The following is an 18,721-nucleotide window of genomic DNA, read 5'->3' as shown; positions in this document are numbered from 1 at the left end:
CTATTTTACTCATAGAAATTTCTTTACTTTTTATCCCGTAAGAAGTAAAACCAAATACAATATTGCTTATTTTGAAACAAAAAAGGAACAGTATTTAACCACGATTTCAGATTCATCTTAAAATACACCTCACGTAACACTCGTGAGCAAAATAATAGTTGGATAAATTTAAAATTAGGGAAGTATTGTCCGGCAACTTCATCTTGGCTACGTGGCAAATCTGTGAACTACAATCCCATCCAGTACAGCTAATCGAACTTCCGGTTTCAAATTAGGAACGCCCCCAAATTATTCATTGCATTTTTGACACTTCGTATTGGACGCATTTGAAGCTTTTTATATTCAAAAGATGTCTAAAACAATACGAAATGATGTTTGAATTATTATCAGTAAACTTTTGATTTATTGCGAAGAAGAAAAAGAGTCGTATTTAAAAGGCGAGCCTATACAACACTTTCAACAAGCCCATTTTACGGGTTCCTGTCATGTCAGGTATGTCAAAATTCAGTGTTGTAATACTAGAAATATTTCCCCAAATAATGGAAATTATGTTTGTATATTAAAAAGTTATGTGTATCGTAATCTATTTTATTAATATTTTTAGACGTATAATAATTAAGTATAAATGATCATTAGTTAGTTAATGAATTGTCCTTGTATTTTTAAACCGATAAGTAGGTAGGTAGGTACATATTGTTTTAAAATTTATGTAAGGTGGATATAATTTAATTTATAGAAAATTATTTTCACAGTATGTGTTTCTACAACAATTTTACTAAAAATACTATATAAAGACATCATTTGTAAATTATAAAACATGTGATTGGGTCATCAATATAATATTGAATATGTTATATCTTTCACTTCTACTTTTTTGGTCATAATTTGTGTTCTAGTTATTTAATTAATAAATACCTGCAGCAATATTATCAGTTAATGTGGGTTCAATGATACATTTCCTTCCAAATTCAATAATTACGCTGTATTAATTAACCTAATATTATAGTAATAATTAAGAGGTGAAATTATTTGAAAAAAAATTCTATTGATATTTATTGAACAATAATTAGACTTATAAATTAATGTACTTATAAACTTACTGAGAATAGAATTGATATAAACTTAAAACCTAATTTCGCGGGATATGTTTTCTCAAAAAATGACAACACTGTGAAATATTCTATTCGCGACAAGGGCGACTTCCTGTTGTCGCCTAAATAATGTTGTCGTACAGTAGGTACCTACTATAATGCAAAAATTTATTTCAAAATCTGCACGTGTCTTTGCTGGTCAAGGACATCAAAAGGCAACCGGATGTAAGCCAGACTGCGTAACCCGACAAAAAATTACAGTCCTGCTAAGCCTGTTATGTTAATTAATACATATTGTTTCCAATTTCAATATCGAATGTATCGGCATTGTCTGATTTTTAAAACCGGTATTTCGGTATCGAAAAATACTGGAATACCAGTTTTACAATCCCTATTGAAGGTGTGTATGAGCGAGAAGTATGCATAGAGACACCGCATTACGGTAAGGTTCGATAACTTTAGCATAAAACAAAGACATACATATACAGAAGGATACTGTGCGAAGAAATAGGCTTGATATAAGTACATTCAACAATAACGATAATGAAATTAGCCCTGTTTGTTTAATTTCTGCGCACGAGAAGAAAGCACATCAGCGCATATTCCTGGTTAAATGATTCTATATAGAATATTGTCAGGCATAGGCGAGTTTAGACATGAGAAAATGGAATTATAGAAAGTAAATGCTGGCTCAGTTATAAAATTCCATTGTACAAATGAGTCGGTCACCTTAACCACACCACAGCTATAAACTATTTCTGTTATCAATCGGAAGGATAAATCTGATTACTTTTTATATATTATGTTACATTTATTTTAAGTACAAGAACATGTTAAATCAATGGTATTATTGTAATTAAAAAAAACTCACGAGAGCCAAGAGTCTCAGGTTGGGTTTGGCATTCCTGGACAGCTTCACAATCCATTTGAGAGAGTCGGTGTACGGCTGAAGAGGCAACGAGGCGAGTAATTCCACCACCAACTTCACCCGCCGCCCTCTGTTTTCCCCGCGCTCCTGTATCCACCAAATACACACAATGTAATAATTCAGACTCTTATAGTTGAAATATATGATTTTTATTTTATTTTATATCGTAGGGGGGGGGGCTTAAAATCTGTCGATACCTCGGGCCTCCAACTCGCTAAACCTGCCACTGAGTTTAACTATAATATTTTAAGCATAGAGACATACATAATACAGGTGACTTTAACCCCACAATTATCCGATAGTGAAACGGTAGTTTTATTAGTTAATTTAATATATTGCAATCCTCATATAATAAATAATTCGTTGACAAATAATCGTAAGCACTCGCTCGGAGTACGATAAATGCGGATCATCACTCACTCAGAAATCGGACATCAATCGGTCCAATATTTTCTTCAATGATATTTCTAAGAAGTCCTAAATTTTAAGCTCTAAGCTAAGCAGCGTTGCCAAATCTAACATTTTTCGCTTGCAAAAAACGCATCTGGCTTGTGGCATTTTTACTACCGTTTTTATGCCTCCAACAGCTTTAAATGTGTTGAAAAAACGCTAGATATTTAGTTTATTTATTTTCAGACCCACTAGTGGTCGTCTGTCAAGAAAGCAGGGAACCTTTTGTATAAGGGTTTTCTTAAATCAAGCATGTATTTGCCTTCGTTTTTATTCAGGTCAATATGATATTGACAACGATAAACCACAGATAGCGGCAAAGAGAAGTGAAAAGATGAATTTACCATTCCTTCGGGATTGTAGCAGAGATGTTGAATGAGGCAAGAGAATCCTGGTACAGCAGCCGCCCCGTACTTCTGGAGCAAGACTTTGCAGTACGAAACCCCCGCATCGTGCCATACCTCCTGCACAACACAAAATTATAATTTATACTTGAGGGATCTCTCACTTACATATTAGCATATTTTAGAAAATTTTAAAGTGGTAGGCTTAGGTGGCGTTTAATTGAATTTTAAAAACTAACCTTTGTATTATTAGTTCAATGAAAACAAATTAGTATGACAGACTTATGATAGGTATATGTAAATATACGTTTAGTGTGCACTACTTATGTCAGATCTCTACACCATACCTTCACCCTTTGCCACTAGGATACCACTCAAATAACATTGTCGGTAGGGGCTCGTAAAGATCGAACGAATAAAAGCTTTCTTTCTTAAGGTACTTTTAAATGATCAGTTTTGCTGTCTAATCAGTCTCCGTTTCAGTTAAACTGACGTGTAAATGCAAAACTGAAGCGGTCAAATGAAACCAAAACGAGACAGGATGGGTTTCGATCAGTTATAGTATACGTTTATAGAGTCGCTAGTTAAATTGACGTGTAAATTACTATGTTGCCGTATTTTTCATACTACTTTTCTAATTTTGGTTAAAATATTATTAATTCTTCAAGTATAGGTACTGCATTATACCAACCAATATGTTTACAAAGTTATTATTAATTGTCAACTGAGACTGAACGAATAACTAAACTGATCGTCTAAATACACCGCCGTTGCAAAACTGAACAGACTGAAACGGAAACCTCGACTGAACGGACAACAGAACTGACGTCTAAAAGGACCTTTACGTTCTATTCGACACATCACACATATTAGATTGCATCATAATTAATTCAATCATTTCTTTTGTGAATACAATTATGCTTCAAATACATTATCATCACATTATGTGCTGTCACAGTAAGCTCCCGCTACTGGAAAAGAATGTGTAGGTAATGTCGTTTTTCTTGGTATTTAAGATGATATTATCAGACTGATGCTCCCATCCTGTAGCACATTTTGGACCTTTTAAAGAACAATGTCACCTCACGTGTATCGCGCTACATCATGGACCGCACTAGTCAGTGAACATTTTTTCTATTGTCTGCAGGTCTACGCATTTACGACTCGCGTTGTTCTTTGTTTTTAGTGGTTTTCTCTGTGAATTTGCTATTAAATTCTTATCTATGTCTGCTTTTTATGTCTATTATCTATGGTGGCCTGGTTGGGTTCTGTTCAAAATAATATTATCTATGGATGCAATAACCCAAGTTATTTTAACATACGCACACGTAGAAACTTAAAATTGAAATTATCATGAATAATGAATAATTCAAAATACTAATACATTAGAGTTGGGACTCTCCATCACTGAAATTATGGAGATAGTGTCATTCAAAATATTCTGCGGGATGACGAAACCAAGACTAAATTTGTCGCCGTGACAGCACATAACGTGACGACAATGTATTTGAAGCATTAAAGATATTTCAACGTAAGAATGTTAATATAAGTTTTCATTGATTAATAAGGTCAATGACATTCACTGCACAAGATGAATTTACAGTTTATTGAAATGATCGTTATTCATTTTATTTAATTTGAAGAAAATAATTGATGAGGTTATTTATCATACAATATGTAGAAGGGCCTAATGAAGTGAAAAAACATTTTAAGGAGTGATATTTATTATGAATGGCCGAGAATTTACAACCATTGCTATAGTGGAACGATTGTATCTTGGCTACGGTTTTATGGCGCTGTATGCAGTTGGCAAGATTTTAGCAGGGCCATAAAAATACACCTGAAAGTGCAGAGGGAAATGTAGTTCCGCAGTTCGCCGCTAACACGTCCATAGTCATTTATTTATTTAGAAAAAACATATTGAGTACATAACAAATAATTAATTCAAGACGTTCACAATGATGATAACATTTAAAATGAAAAGAACAGGTGAATCAAGTTAGTAGAGAAAAAGAACAAGAAAATAAAATAGAATTTTAAAAACTACATGGAATATCATTCAGTAAAAATGTGTATGTCTGTAGGTAGTGCATTGGCCAGCCGCACAGCCCTCGCTTGATAAACCTGACAAGAGGAAACAGTTTTCATCCCAAAGAGGTCAGAGCATTTAAATGACAGGTGCATATGAATTAAAATTTTCCAGAATATCAGGATTGGAAACTATACCACGTGAGAGCAGGGAAAAATGTTTAAAGAGCAGAAGTGACCTACGAGCTTCAAAAGAATGAATGAAAATACTCATTTGAGAAATTATGAAAAGGAAAATAGTTATATAGATTAAAATAAATATGTCGAAAAAATTTCTTTCAGACATGCTCTAAACAAGCTTATACGAAACCTCGTAAGGACTCCAGATAATGGACCGATATTCAAGAATACTCCATACTAACACATAGAGTGTAAACATTTAGATTCTTGAATGTCTTGGTTTGTCTCATGATGAATCCTAGAAGCTTGCTTGCACGTAGAGCTGTAGAAGTGGTTAGTGAAAAGATAATCAGGGATCTGTTACCTTAGCCTTTTTTGTGGAGCCCCCGAGTGCCGTGAACTTGGGCAGCAGAAATTTGAAAACGAGACTGATAACTTCTTCATTGCCTTCATTCTCTCCCTCCGAAATGAGGACATCGATACACATGTGAGCTTGCTGTTTCAATTTACGGATCAGCTCTCTGTCTGTGAATAGCAAAAAAACACCAAGTTAATAGCACCATATTATAATTATTTATTATTTTAAATGAAGTTTACATCGTATGTAGTATTGAAAGGTAGATTAGCGAATACGTTAAGACCGGCCACACGCTCATGCTTAACCGCGAGCCGGTTTGCGCAGACAACACCGTGCGTGTGGACGGGAAAACGGAAGCATGCGCAAACCGAAAAGTGCGGGCTGCGTAAAATTCGACTTGCTTGAAATTTTGGACTGTGCAAACTCGGTTTGTGCGGTTAAACTTGTTCGTATGGACGGTATAGAAATTGCTGCCGAAAATCTCAAATCCCTATAATATGCTCTTCCAGTAGCTAAAAACCTCAAAATACATGTCAATCGTTCATGAGATATAGATTCACGCATCACTGTGCTTTGTCGGTCAATTAGAGGCGTGACCAAAAGTAACTCATTATATGCATTTTCATCCATTCTTAAATAATTCCGCCAGTCAGCTGGATCTTCTCTTAAATCTTTGAGTAAATTTATATGCGAGTGTATGTTTCTTCTCAATAGCCATTGTTTGGCCCACTTGGATCTGCAGGATTTATTTCTCTTTTTTTTTAACCAATCAACAATAGAAAAACGCTTGTGACAAAAACAAATTGTCACTTGACAACATTGCTGCGATTCCGAAAAACAGTATTTTCACGACAACGACTTCTGTCGTAACTCGTAATGAGGTCTGCGCAGACTTACTTGTGCCGTGTGGCCATGTGAGTGTTCCGTATTTTTTGCACAAACTAAACCGCACAGGCAAGTCGCTGCCCCGGCGCATTATACACAACCCAAAAGATAAATCAATATTTGCTTCCATTACTCAGTACCCACAAAATTCACCATTTATCACTCCTACTGTTCTCTAATGCTCTATGGTTCCGTGTCCGGAAACTTATACGTATGCAGTTTGCCGTATCACACTTCACCGTGAAATGTTGAAAATCAGAAATAGGTATATGGCCGTATATTAAAGAACGTCCAACATCTTTGTGTCGTGTACTGACATAAAATTCATCTCTAAATAAAACACGGTTCTTGTCGGTTAACACTTTACAGCAAGCCAGCAGCAAACAAATTTTGAAAATAACCGATATACTGGATTATTTGTTAGGTTGGGTTAGGTTTTCATTTTTGAATTTTGTCAAAATCAACTTCGAAAATTGAATTAATGTTCATATTGAATCTAATAAAATTGGAGACCATATAGTATACAGTCATCTCTTTCCGATAAGAAAGCTCACGGCGAACTGTGCCACGGTGAAATGTTGTGAATTAAATGCACAAGGACTGAACTGACCTAACCTGTATACCTATATACGAACATACATTCACAATTCGAATGATCTTTTACTGCACATTCAATGTGGACCTCCGCGTGAAAAAGAAGCATGCCTTGAAGTAGAAGAAATTTCGGTACAAGATATTCATTTAGTTGGGTTCTTGCAAGGGACCAGGCAATTATCATCCCGTACTGCATGAAATAGGTTTTAAAGCCTAAAGACCGCTAATTATGTTATACCCATGAGGAAACAGGTGCTTAGAAGCCTGTTGTATCCCTCCCACTTTCTATTATTTCATGTTAAAATTATCGGGCATTACTAGATGCCAATGAGAATAGATCATTCGACATCGAATGACATTAACTTAAAACCTTGAAATTTTGAGTTGTTTCCCTATAGAACTGGGACAAAACAATCGATATGCGAAAACAAAGATCCAGTCATTTGTATCAGAACATATTATTAAATGTTCATTAATATAATAGGTACTTATGTAATGTTCAGAAAATAAGTTGATTTGTATACTTGTAAAGAGTTTGTATACAATATACAATGTTCACTGAAGTGATGCATCTTGGTCTGGACAAGCATGAGAGTAGGTACCTATACATATTTAACAATAATGTGTTGAGCTTAGTTGCAAATTGAATGATGTTGGTACATGTATACCAAAAGTGATTTGAAGTTAAGTTAAGAGCAGCGTAGAGAAAGTTTTGAAATGTATAATTAATGCGTGTATTATTAGGCAGCTCTCATGGTGCAGTGCGTACGGCGCTGGTCTTCCACCCGGGAGCTCCGGGTTCGACCCGGTGAGGTCAACAATATATTTTACATAAACTAATATGTAAAATCTTCAAACCTGGGAGTTTTGCCACTGTAATTGGGCTTCACAGACTGTTGTGGTGTTTAATAAAGAAACAAATAAAATAATATTACACTTGCCAATTTTTAATCGATAATTGAAAACTCTGGCGTCGGCAGTAAAGTCGACAAGGCATGCGACGGTTTCTTCTAAAACTTGTTCTGCAGGTTGCAGCAGGGCTCTATCCACAAGAACGCACAGATCATTCAGTAAGCTTTTAATCTGCTTGTTCACCAAGTCAATGTCACGCGCGTCACCCATCTCCTCTTCTTCCATCCGGCACAACTTGAAGCAGCCCAAACAGCAGAGGAATAACTGGGCATGGAAGACGCCGTACACGTTGCTTCCGGGCACAATCAACATGCTGATGTAAGTGCGCGCCGCCAGGATGGACCGGGTCCGGCTCTCTTCACTTGTAGGATCCTTCTGGCCGCGTTGTAGAAGGTGAAAGATCAGCGCAGACAATTTTTTGTGCTCGAAAATGTTCACCATGTTACGCCATGTCCTGTCTGTCGCCGAGTCCTCATCTCCCACCCGCCATGTTTTCAGAACTTTGACGAGGTCGTACAACGCTTGGCAAATGTCGGCGTTGTCTAGCACGGCCACGTAGTCCGCCGGAAGATCGACGTTCTCGATGAACTCTCCATTCCAGATGTCCCGTACCCAATTTGCGTCCAACTCCGCCAGGTTCAAGGGCTCAATCAGAGACTCCAAATCCATTTTTACGATCGAGACTCACGAAGTAAAACAGGGGAAATTTCTCGCCACGAGATATCAACTGCTGATTACATGATTAATGCAGAACTCGCTTTCGCCATAATATAAGTCGATTCCGTTCCTGAATTTTGATAATGATACATTTCTAGTGACATCAACTTGTTGCAATATTATCAAACACAAATTTTAACGCATGGCAGGAAGTGAAGAAACATCATAGAGAAAGATAAAATATGCTCATGAGCCAGTGTTGCCATCTTTTCAAAGTGAATTATAGTACAGAGCCTCCAAAATTATAGTATTTGAGGAAAAAATATAGTACGCGTCGTCATCTGTTAAAAATATATAGGTTTTTTGTTTCTCAGAAAAAAAAACGGAGAATTTGAGAAACTCCAAGACCCGTTTTTATTAAGGTACCTCTTTCGACCAAAACTGCTTATCGAAGAATTCAATAAATTTCATTTTAAGTAAGGGATTTTTTTACGTTTTTTGAGCAATTTTTTCCAAGTTTTCCAGGTTCTCCAAAATTTCATATTATATTGCGAAATTATAGTACTCTGCACTAATTTATCGAACGAAAATATTGAAATTTTAGTACTTTTTACATATTTTTTCCGATATTCAAAATTAAAGTATTTTGGGCGTACTATACGGGTTTTATATCGTACATAGTACGCGGACCAACATTATAGTACAAATACTATAATTATAGTACGGTTGGCAACACTGTCATGATCTCATAACAATATTGGCGTCGATCCCGCGCAAATGAAAAACACAGGCTACAAACTGATCTGGAGAATGGCTAAAAATAGAACTACGAACTCCTATAGGACGCCATATTGAAAAACGTCATTTGAACGTCAGATTTTTCCAGTTACGAGTCGTGATTGGGTAGTTTTCGACAGTGGCTCTCCCATTTCATTATCCAGATAAGTTTGTAGGTATACCTGATTATATCATAGACCAGGGTCGGCAAAACTTTTTGGATGGAGGGCCAAATTCAAGAATTCAAAATGAGCGGCGGGCCGCAAGTAAAATACCATTTTTAGATATACACTATTTATTATCACGAAAAATAAACATTACAAAAAAATTAATGAGAATAATGAAACGGTTGTACATTTTTTTAAATTCAGGTGTTAATTTTGTAGTTGATATTTTCAAAACTGCTTGTAAACGGACATCGAAGATATTTGATCGTAAAGAATTTGTATTGGGGTTCATGATCGAAAATGTTTGTTCACATATATAGGTTGATCCAAAAATAACGAACATTTTTCTTGCATAATTTTTAAGTTGGTCGAATTTGTCTGAATTAAGGGCATTGTAAAATTTGGAGATTTCTTCACGACGATGCAATTCTCTTAAATCAGTGTCGCACTGCAGATCAATAATTTCAAGTTGTAGCTCTGTCGGTACATATATAATCTTTTGTCAATATTTTTTAAAAATTTATAAAAAAGTTATTCGTAATCAGAAGTACAATATTAATGATGGCGGGCCGCAAAAAAATACCCGGCGGGCCGCAGTTTGCCCCCCCCCCCCTGCCATAGACTGTGAGTACTGTGACCAGTGCTGCCAAGTGAAAATTAGAAATTTCAGTAGAATATGGGAAAAAAATTCAGTAGATTCGACAAAATATCAGTAGATTTCTGTTTCTCAATTTAGACAAGAAAAATTTCGCCGCGGTCCGCAGGTTCCCTATTTTTCATAGTCGGCTCGTTTTTCTTAGAAGAAATATTTCGCCGCGGGCCGCAGGATGTCAATTTTTCGTAGTCAGCTCGTTTTTTTAGGAGAAAAGTTTCGCCACGGGCCGCAAGTTCCCAAATTTTCAAAGACGGCTCGTTTTTTCCCAATGGTGGGAATTTTGTGGAACGAAGAAATATCAGTAGATTTCATAAAATATCAGTAGATGCAGTAGATTCAGTATATTGCCAAGAATATCAAAAAATATCAGTAGATCTGCTGAAATTTCAGTAGACATGGAAACACTGACTGTGACAATAAACAAACAGAGAACGGAATAAATAAAAACCATTTACTAAAAATGGCGTTGCTGTGCTTTTCTTGCCAGAATAGTATTTTTGAGTAGGTACCTACCTACCTATTCGTCTATCTATACTCTTATAAGTTTGCAAAAAACGCATCTGGCATAACATTTTTCACAATGCGTCCAGCTTTAAAATCTTTATAAAAACGCTGAATTTGTTTATAAATAGATTGATCAAGTATGTAGGTATACCTATCTATTATGCCGGCGCTCCATTGGCACGCAAGTCAGACGATTTCCAATCTTCGGACTTTTTTTTCGCGCGGAGCACCCCAGATCTGCGGACTTTAATAGGTTCGTTTCTTATCTATGTGACACCTAGAACCTATTTCAATTGTCAGAATGCGTTCCGCATATTATGTATACGAAAATTCTATGGGAGCCTGGTCTAATGCATCAAATATTGAAAAAAAATAATAGGCAAGTACCTACTTGCTTTTAATAGAAGAACAAAATAACACGCGAATTTTACCCAGGTGATGAAATTTGAGCCCAGCTCTAATTATCACTAGCACAGTAGTTTTAAGGTCAGCGTACAAGTGTCAAAGTAATATTTTTATTCATAAATTCACATAATTATTATTGTGTGTGATAGTTAAACTGAAAGTATCTTAGCACGTGTGAATACTGCGTAGGTATATCGATCATTAATGTTGTGACATTGAAAGCTTGGACACACCTTACGAGACCTTGCCCAGGGCTATTAAAATACACCTGAGTGTCTGATCTTAAATAAATTTGTTACTTGGATTGAAGTAGGTAATTGAACTTCATGCCATTTAATTGAAAATAATTTCTTTAAGAAATTAGATTCCTAAAATATTACGCTACATACAAATATAGATTAATTACTTTTTTTAGATTACACAAGATTTAAGAATGTAACATTCTAATTATTGAACATACATAATTTTGAAAACACTTCTGAGAAAATACGTTATAACCAATAGAAAAATCTTTTTGCAAAAAGTAAGACACCCCGCAGGAATCGAACCTGCATCTCTCGTGACGTCGGTTAGTAATTAAAGTAATACATACTTTGATTTAAAATACAAAAGCCGATAGCCAATAGTAGCTCAATTTAGAAAGCGCTTCAGAGAGTACCTACTATAAGAGCCATTAGTGAAAACTTGTCATAATTAGGTATGGTACCTTTAGCATAGTGGTATATGTGCGTGGGCGCGATACCCGAGAGATGCAGGTTCGATCCTGCGGGGTGTCTTACTTTTTTCAAAAAGATTTTTTTCTATTGGTTATAATGTATGTTCTCAGAAGTGTTTTCAAAATTATGTACCTATGTTCAATATAGGTAATATCAGATATTAATTATGCTGTCTTTTATAACTAAATAAAACACTATAATTAGAATATAAAATGGCAATATTTACTTTTATGCCTACAATACCAACGCCGAGTAATTAAAACCCTCAAAAAATTGTGGGTTGTCTAGATTCAAAACCAAATAAGTGTGTCGGTATAGGGAAAACGTTTTACAGAGTCAGCGTTGTACGGCAAAAGTGCTTCGTTTTATATTGGTATTGTTTGAGTGTATGCATGAACGCTTGTAATAAAACCCTAATTAGCACGGTCTGCAATTATTAGATTATTACCTTATCACCAATTGGTTAGATTTGCAGTGGAGGGGCGTAAAGGGCAGACTTTCTATTGATATTGAGATTCGATGGTAATAAACGATGGTCGTCTACAGTGTGTTTATATTGCTGATTGTTATCGTTATGTATATTCTGTACTGAGACTGCCTCCTTATCACCTCGACTTAAATCCCATAATATATTATGGTCTGTTGTTAAAGGTTATGTAGGAAGGAACAATGTTGAAATGACAATGGCATCTTTAGATGGATTGGTGGTCTACGGTCATGACGTGGAAAGAAGAGAACGTAGTTTTATGGATTATGACATAAGAAAGGATGAATTGACCACTGAGTTTATAATCCACACCGAAGATACCTCTGACTGTCTAAAAGGACTGGACTATACCAGTGGCGAAGGGTGGAGGTAGGCTGATCCGACATAAATAGTGCACAATAAACTTTCTCAGCCAAACGTATTTGTTTCCATTGAACTAATACTACAATGTATAGATAGTGTTTGTAAGTTTTTAAATTCAATTAAACTTTGCCTAATCCAAGCCATAGTAGAAAGTAGTCAAAAAATATTCGTTTATTTATAAAATATCTTAAATTATGCCAATATATAACTTTAGATATTTTATAGATAGAAGAATATTTTTTATCGATTATGGTTTGGATAGGCAGAGCTTAGTAAATTTAAATAAACTAACCAGCACCATATGTAATATGCATTCTTAATTCAACGAAAACAAATAAGTATGACTGAAAACGTGTGCACTATTTTTTTCGGATTGCTCATTAGTGCCTAAACTATGACAGTTTTGTTTAGGCAGGGCTTCATTAAATTTTAAAAAGTAACCATCATCAACTGCAAATTGTATTCTTAGTTCAATGAAATCAAATAAGAATGACTGACAACGTTTAGTGTGCACTATTTATGACGAATATTAACAGCCTACCTCCACCCCTCGCCACTGGTAGGTACGTATCATTGTAGATATTCCAGTTATATTATGTGATAAACCTACCGACAGATAGGACCCTAGAATAAGTATTAATTATACTACTTTATTATGTAAAGAAAGTTGTCTGCATTGTACTTATAATAGGTCGTATACTCTCACTAAGTAAGGAATGTAGTGTTTTGTTGGCGGGGATTATTTAATCAAAACTATTAGCGAATCGATTTATTTCTACAACCAATATTGTCGCCAGGTCTTGGAATGGATCCTCGTGAAATGCGCTCTGGTTGGAGAATTATTAAGAAAATAATAAATTAATAATTTACTCCACATCAGGGCTTGAAATGGACCGGAACGCACGGAAGCGCAGCTTCTGTCTCGTGGAAAAATTAAATATTGCATTACGGCTTGTGAATCATTCTTCTTTTCTTTTTTTTTCTTTTCTATAGACTGCTAATAGTTAAATATAATTATGTAAATATTTCGGTAACATATCAAGCGCTCCGGTTTGTAAAATCTTCCATTTCGAGCGCTGCTCTACATAATTTTTATTTAAGTTTAATTTGAGATTTGTCAGATGCATTGGTAAAAAAATATCTATAATATGTCATCAATCCCTAGTTCTACAAGCAATAATGATGTTTTGTGTTACTTTGATAATATATGGATTTGTAACGCGATTTCAATTTATATTCAATCTCTGCTTTCAATGAACAAACTTTGTTTTTATCGGTTATTCTCGTTGAACAAACATGGTCGTTTGTTAAAGTTTCTGACTTTAAAAATAGTAATGAACATAATGGAATTTTAGTGTGCTCTTTTTAAAATAAAATAAAATAATAATACAACGTTTTTAAATTTTATGTTGAATCATATAAACTTGACTTGATTAGCCAAAACGATCAAAAAAATTGTACTTGATAGAAATAATACTGGAATGTTATTTTGACATTCATATTGATTTCCATGGTAACGCATGTATATATTAATAATTTAGTTGCTAGGACCCCAGACCCCTAGCAACCAATAATAGTGGATTAGATTACGGATTTCTTCCGAAATAACTTTTCATACATAACAGAATTAACTGAAAATGAATTAAAATATACTAAAAGATGGCTAAAAGTATTAAATGCATTGCATTGGCATCGTGTTCTGATATCAAATGTCTAGCTAGTCGGGAAGTTAGTTAAAAATCGATTGCAAGATTTGTACTGGATAAACAACCACCGTAAAAGTAAAGCAAGTAAAAATACCCGTTAATCGTGAGTTCTTTTGTGAATATGTTGGTTTGAGAATATGTATATTGTATGCACATTAATAAAATTAACTAATTAAAAATCGTAAATCATACATATATTTACATGTAAAAACGGTGACGGATAAGAAGACCATACACTGCGTATAGGTGACAGAAAAAAGAAAAGAGAATAACACAATTTTGATGTATATTCCGTAGAAATGATGTTTTTTAAACCGAGAAATTCACCTAGGTACCTAATATTTAGTAACAGGCTTAGCGGAAATTTAAAGACTGTTATTATATTTGTTCGTACATATATTACAAAAAAATATTTTCGGAAAATTATCGAGCGCTCCGGTTCATTTTTCACTTCGAGCGCTGATTGTCATAAAATGGTGCCAACGTCAACCATATTATTGTATCGGCAGTAAAATGAGACAAATTAAATTTGCGTCAAAGATGTTAAAGAAAGTCTTTTATAGTTCTAACACTTTGGTTTAAGTACATTTTATTATGTAGTGCAACGATGGTTTGTTTAAGTAGAATGTTCATCGTGATAATATTCTTTCTTCTATATTCTTTTTAACACTACAATAGCCCGTGAGGCCCAATGACAGTATTGTAGTAAAACGCTAGTTAAGTGAAACAATCACAAATATCTAGAAAATCACATAAATATATTGAGACCTTACCGGGAATCGAACCCAACGCCGCCGGAAGGCCGGTGGACTGCGAGGCTCGCCAGGTAATATCAGGTAGGCTCTATTATTAAATTGGAAATATTTTAAAATCTTGATGTGATGGGCTAAGATATACAAATAATTTTTGAAAATTGTGTAGTAATAAAAAAGGGTTCAACATGTACTTACTTAACCGAAAAAAAAAATATTTTTTTAAAAACGGTACATGTTCAAACACGCGCGTTACCATGATCTTACTCCCTGCCTTATTTATCGTTTGTTAATTTATGGCTACGGCCGTATGTTGTAGCTTAACCACTGGGAAATGCCAATAGAAATGGCTTATTTCAAAAAAAATCTTAGGTCAATAATTATTATAAAGCAATCATTATTCATAGGATGCTTATCACATTTGAATGGCCAAAGACATAGCTTATAATCAGTATATATTTTTTTATCGTAAATATGTTACTATATAATGTTAACATTAATTTTACTAATGGTTTTGTAAATGTGTTTAAAAATCTTAACACCACTGCACATGGATGTACTGAAATATGACTATATTCTAAAACATTAAAGCGAGAGGTTTAAAAGAATACTATTTTATGTAATAAAAATACTTTATGCAGTCATCAAATGTTTAAAATAAATATAAATGATGATAAGGCTTCAATATTATATAAATAGATTATCTACAACGTTTAAGGAATGTCCAGGGTTATGCTCTGAAAATATCATAAAAGCTCCATTTGACCTACGCTGAGCATGTGGGCCCTTAATCCACACATGGTTTCCTCTCCTTGTTGATTGATAACAATATTTTGAATGAAAGCCCGGGAAATATTAAGCACTGGTTCACATGAACCAGCGTGAACTGGCAGAATTCCATCACTGCTTACAATTTTACGTCGTCTTATGGGAATAAGCATTTTTCTTGTGTCATTTCAGATTCCATTGTAACACTCAACATACAAAAACTTTGACGAATAGTTAATATTATGTAGATATTATAATAATATTAAGGCATTATAGAATGTTCACTGTTCCGTAATGTTTTAGGCATTAACGCAAAAATGTCAATGTTACAAATAATTAAAAAAATACTTTTTGTTTATTTTTTAATTGAAGGTTGTGTGAAAACGCAATAATATTGAAGCTACAAATGTTATGAAATGAATGGTGTGTTAACCGTCATATGATTATAGAGTATGTTATGATGATGTGTTAACCTGAGCGGAACGGATTATGAATTTAATATAGGTACGTCTTATATCAGATACGTACGTGTGAAAATTGGTTTAACACATAATTGCCCGCATACTATAGCATACAATAATAATATATTTAACCATCGGCAGCCCTACCCCAATTTTTAATTGGTACCAATTGAAAATGACCATTAAGATAGAAACGGTTTTGTGTTATAATTGAAAATTGTGGAAGAACTACAAAAAATAAAATATATCTTTCATACCTATTAAAATGTTTGTTGTTTTATGATATACATTATATACCTAACAATAATATATAAGCCAATAACTTTGATTTAAAAATTATCGCATAATTATCTATCAGAAATTAAAAGTGATCTCTAAAATGAGAGTGATTTTCATTTTTGAGAAAATGACTCCGGCGGTATACTTAGCTCGGAACAATTAATGAAGTATACAATTATGTATAAAAGGATCCACTTTAGCCTAGAGGGCTTGAAATGGAAAATTTTACCAATCGGAGCGGTCGATAATTTTAGGAAAATATTAACCTAGTTATCTAATTTGATGTGTATTTTATAAAAATAAGTGTGTTAGGTTTTTTGTTATATGGGCTATTTAGCTCTGTTAGTCAAATTATTTTTTCCACTAGACGCAGCGATACTTTTGGGGATCTTATGAACCGTAACGGAGCTTATTTATATGCGCTCCGATCCATTTCGAGCTCTGCGAATAGGCTTTTCCCAAAGGACAATTTTAAGATATTGAGCCGAGAAAAATCAATGTTTTAATATAATAATTATTACCGTTATTTTATTAGTTTTCAGTTTCGTCATGTATTTTGTGGTGCTGAATATTAATTTGAAGATAAACTAGACATGTTGCATTTGAATGGCCAAAATTTAACTTTTATATATTTTCCGTCTGGTTTGAATGATTTTTAGTTTATAAATACATTGTATTCTACTTAGCATATTGCTATTACTATAAATAATCGATATTATCCATTATATTACGCAATATCTGAATATTTAGCAGCTGAATTCATAGTGCTATAGCAATAATGCTGATATATTTTCTTCTAAGAGACTAATTAGTGATGTCCCGTGGGGACAGGCAGAGTATACACGGCATGGGGGTAGCAGTTATTCGAAGGGCGGAGAATTCAAGAAAGTATGGATTATCGAAGATTTTTTCGATCAATAAATTTTGTTTACTCTTTTTAATGGTATGCGGTCAACTAAATATTGAGAGACATTCCAAATTCCTTAGATATACATCAATAATGAGTCTATTTTTTTGCTCAGACGCAAATGTTACTCTGGTAAATGACAGAAGAATAAAACAATACTTTATTGATATGCAAAAGACTCAAAAATGTCTAAATGCCGATGATATTGCATTGAAAAACTAATTTGGGTCGTTTCAATAAAATGGGGGAGAGTTGGTTTCAGTTTGTCCAAGGGCGGTACTTTGTCTAAGGTCGTTACTGGGAGTAATTTATTTATTTAAGAAAACAAAACATTGTGGACATAACAAATCTAAATTCAAGACATACACAATATGAGATTTACATTATAACACATATTACCCTCACAATAGAGGAGAAGAGAATATAAAATAATAATAATAATAAAAAAATAAAGTTAAAATAAAAACATACTTAAGTACAATTTTCTATCTCTATCTTCTATCTACGTCTTTGGGGAGCGCATTGGCTAGTCGTGCACCTCTCGCTAATGGTGCCTGATAGGCTTGACACGAGGAAACGGTTCCGATCCACAACACATCATGGCTGCGACCACGTAGGTAATTGATATGCGCATGTAAATTCACATTCATTAGGACACCAGGATTGGAAACCATCCCTCTCGATAACAGGTGAAAGTGTTTCAAGAGCAGAAGAGACCTACGAGATTTAAGAGAGTGAAAAATAAGCATGCCTTGTAGAAAGGCAGTCGGAAAATAATCATTTGACGAATTATCGAGGAATATATATATGAGAAGAAAAATAATCACGGATTAATGAGAAAATACATGTGTGCAATTTTACTTTCAACGAAGAATACTAAATTGGAAAATCAAGAATATATTATAATGAAATTGAAATGAATTAAAATAGTATTGTTAATCATTAATATTATTTTGTAACTATGGCTTTTATGGAGTTAAACACAACTTTGAATTTAGCGTGTCCCAAAAATATGGTGTTGTTGCCTTGGTGTCATCTTTATAGCGTTACGTTTCTCAAAAGATAATAGTTTATTTACTGCAACGAGGACACACACAAATTAAATGATAAATGTGGGTTATAATAATAATTATCGACATTATGAAACATAGTTTTTGTTAAATTATTAGGGAAGTATGAACTATAATTACATATTGTTTGAATGTGGAAACTATACATGCTATTTTCCACTAGGTCTATATTGCACATGGTGATCCAATGTAATAGTGGAAATACTCAATTGAGAATTATACCCCGTTTACACGTGCATGAATGTACTGTGCACAGTAAGAAAATGTATGGGAAAAC

General features: G+C 34.2%; 2 protein-coding genes across 3 annotated transcripts in view; one reads left to right on the top strand and one right to left on the bottom strand.

Moving 5' to 3' along the window:
• Window positions 1-8,655, bottom strand: part of Cap-D3 (Chromosome associated protein D3) — a 41,095-nt gene extending 32,440 nt beyond the window's left edge. Inside the window, exons 1-4 of one of the 2 annotated variants that reach the window (XM_085960402.1) lie at window positions 7,800-8,655; window positions 5,386-5,546; window positions 2,814-2,933; window positions 1,963-2,106 (exon numbers count right to left, since the gene is read on the bottom strand). In XM_085960402.1, the coding sequence (XP_085816528.1) occupies window positions 1,963-2,106; window positions 2,814-2,933; window positions 5,386-5,546; window positions 7,800-8,439 (1,065 nt within the window). In that variant the 5' untranslated portion in view covers window positions 8,440-8,655. Of the gene's footprint in view, window positions 1-1,962; window positions 2,107-2,813; window positions 2,934-5,385; window positions 5,547-7,795 lie in introns of both variants that reach the window. The other variant, XM_085960403.1, reaches the window with a different exon arrangement.
• LOC147078717 (uncharacterized) overlaps window positions 1-18,721 on the top strand; it is an 869,452-nt gene that overhangs the window by 357,873 nt on the left and 492,858 nt on the right. The gene's annotated exons all lie outside the window — the stretch shown is intronic.

Source organism: Rhyacophila brunnea, unplaced genomic scaffold (genome assembly GCF_057557595.1).
Source record: "Rhyacophila brunnea isolate RB1 unplaced genomic scaffold, BYU_Rbru_1.0 scaffold_11, whole genome shotgun sequence".
Taxonomy (NCBI): Eukaryota; Metazoa; Arthropoda; class Insecta; order Trichoptera; family Rhyacophilidae; genus Rhyacophila; species Rhyacophila brunnea.
This window is presented reverse-complemented; position numbering and strand designations above follow the sequence as displayed.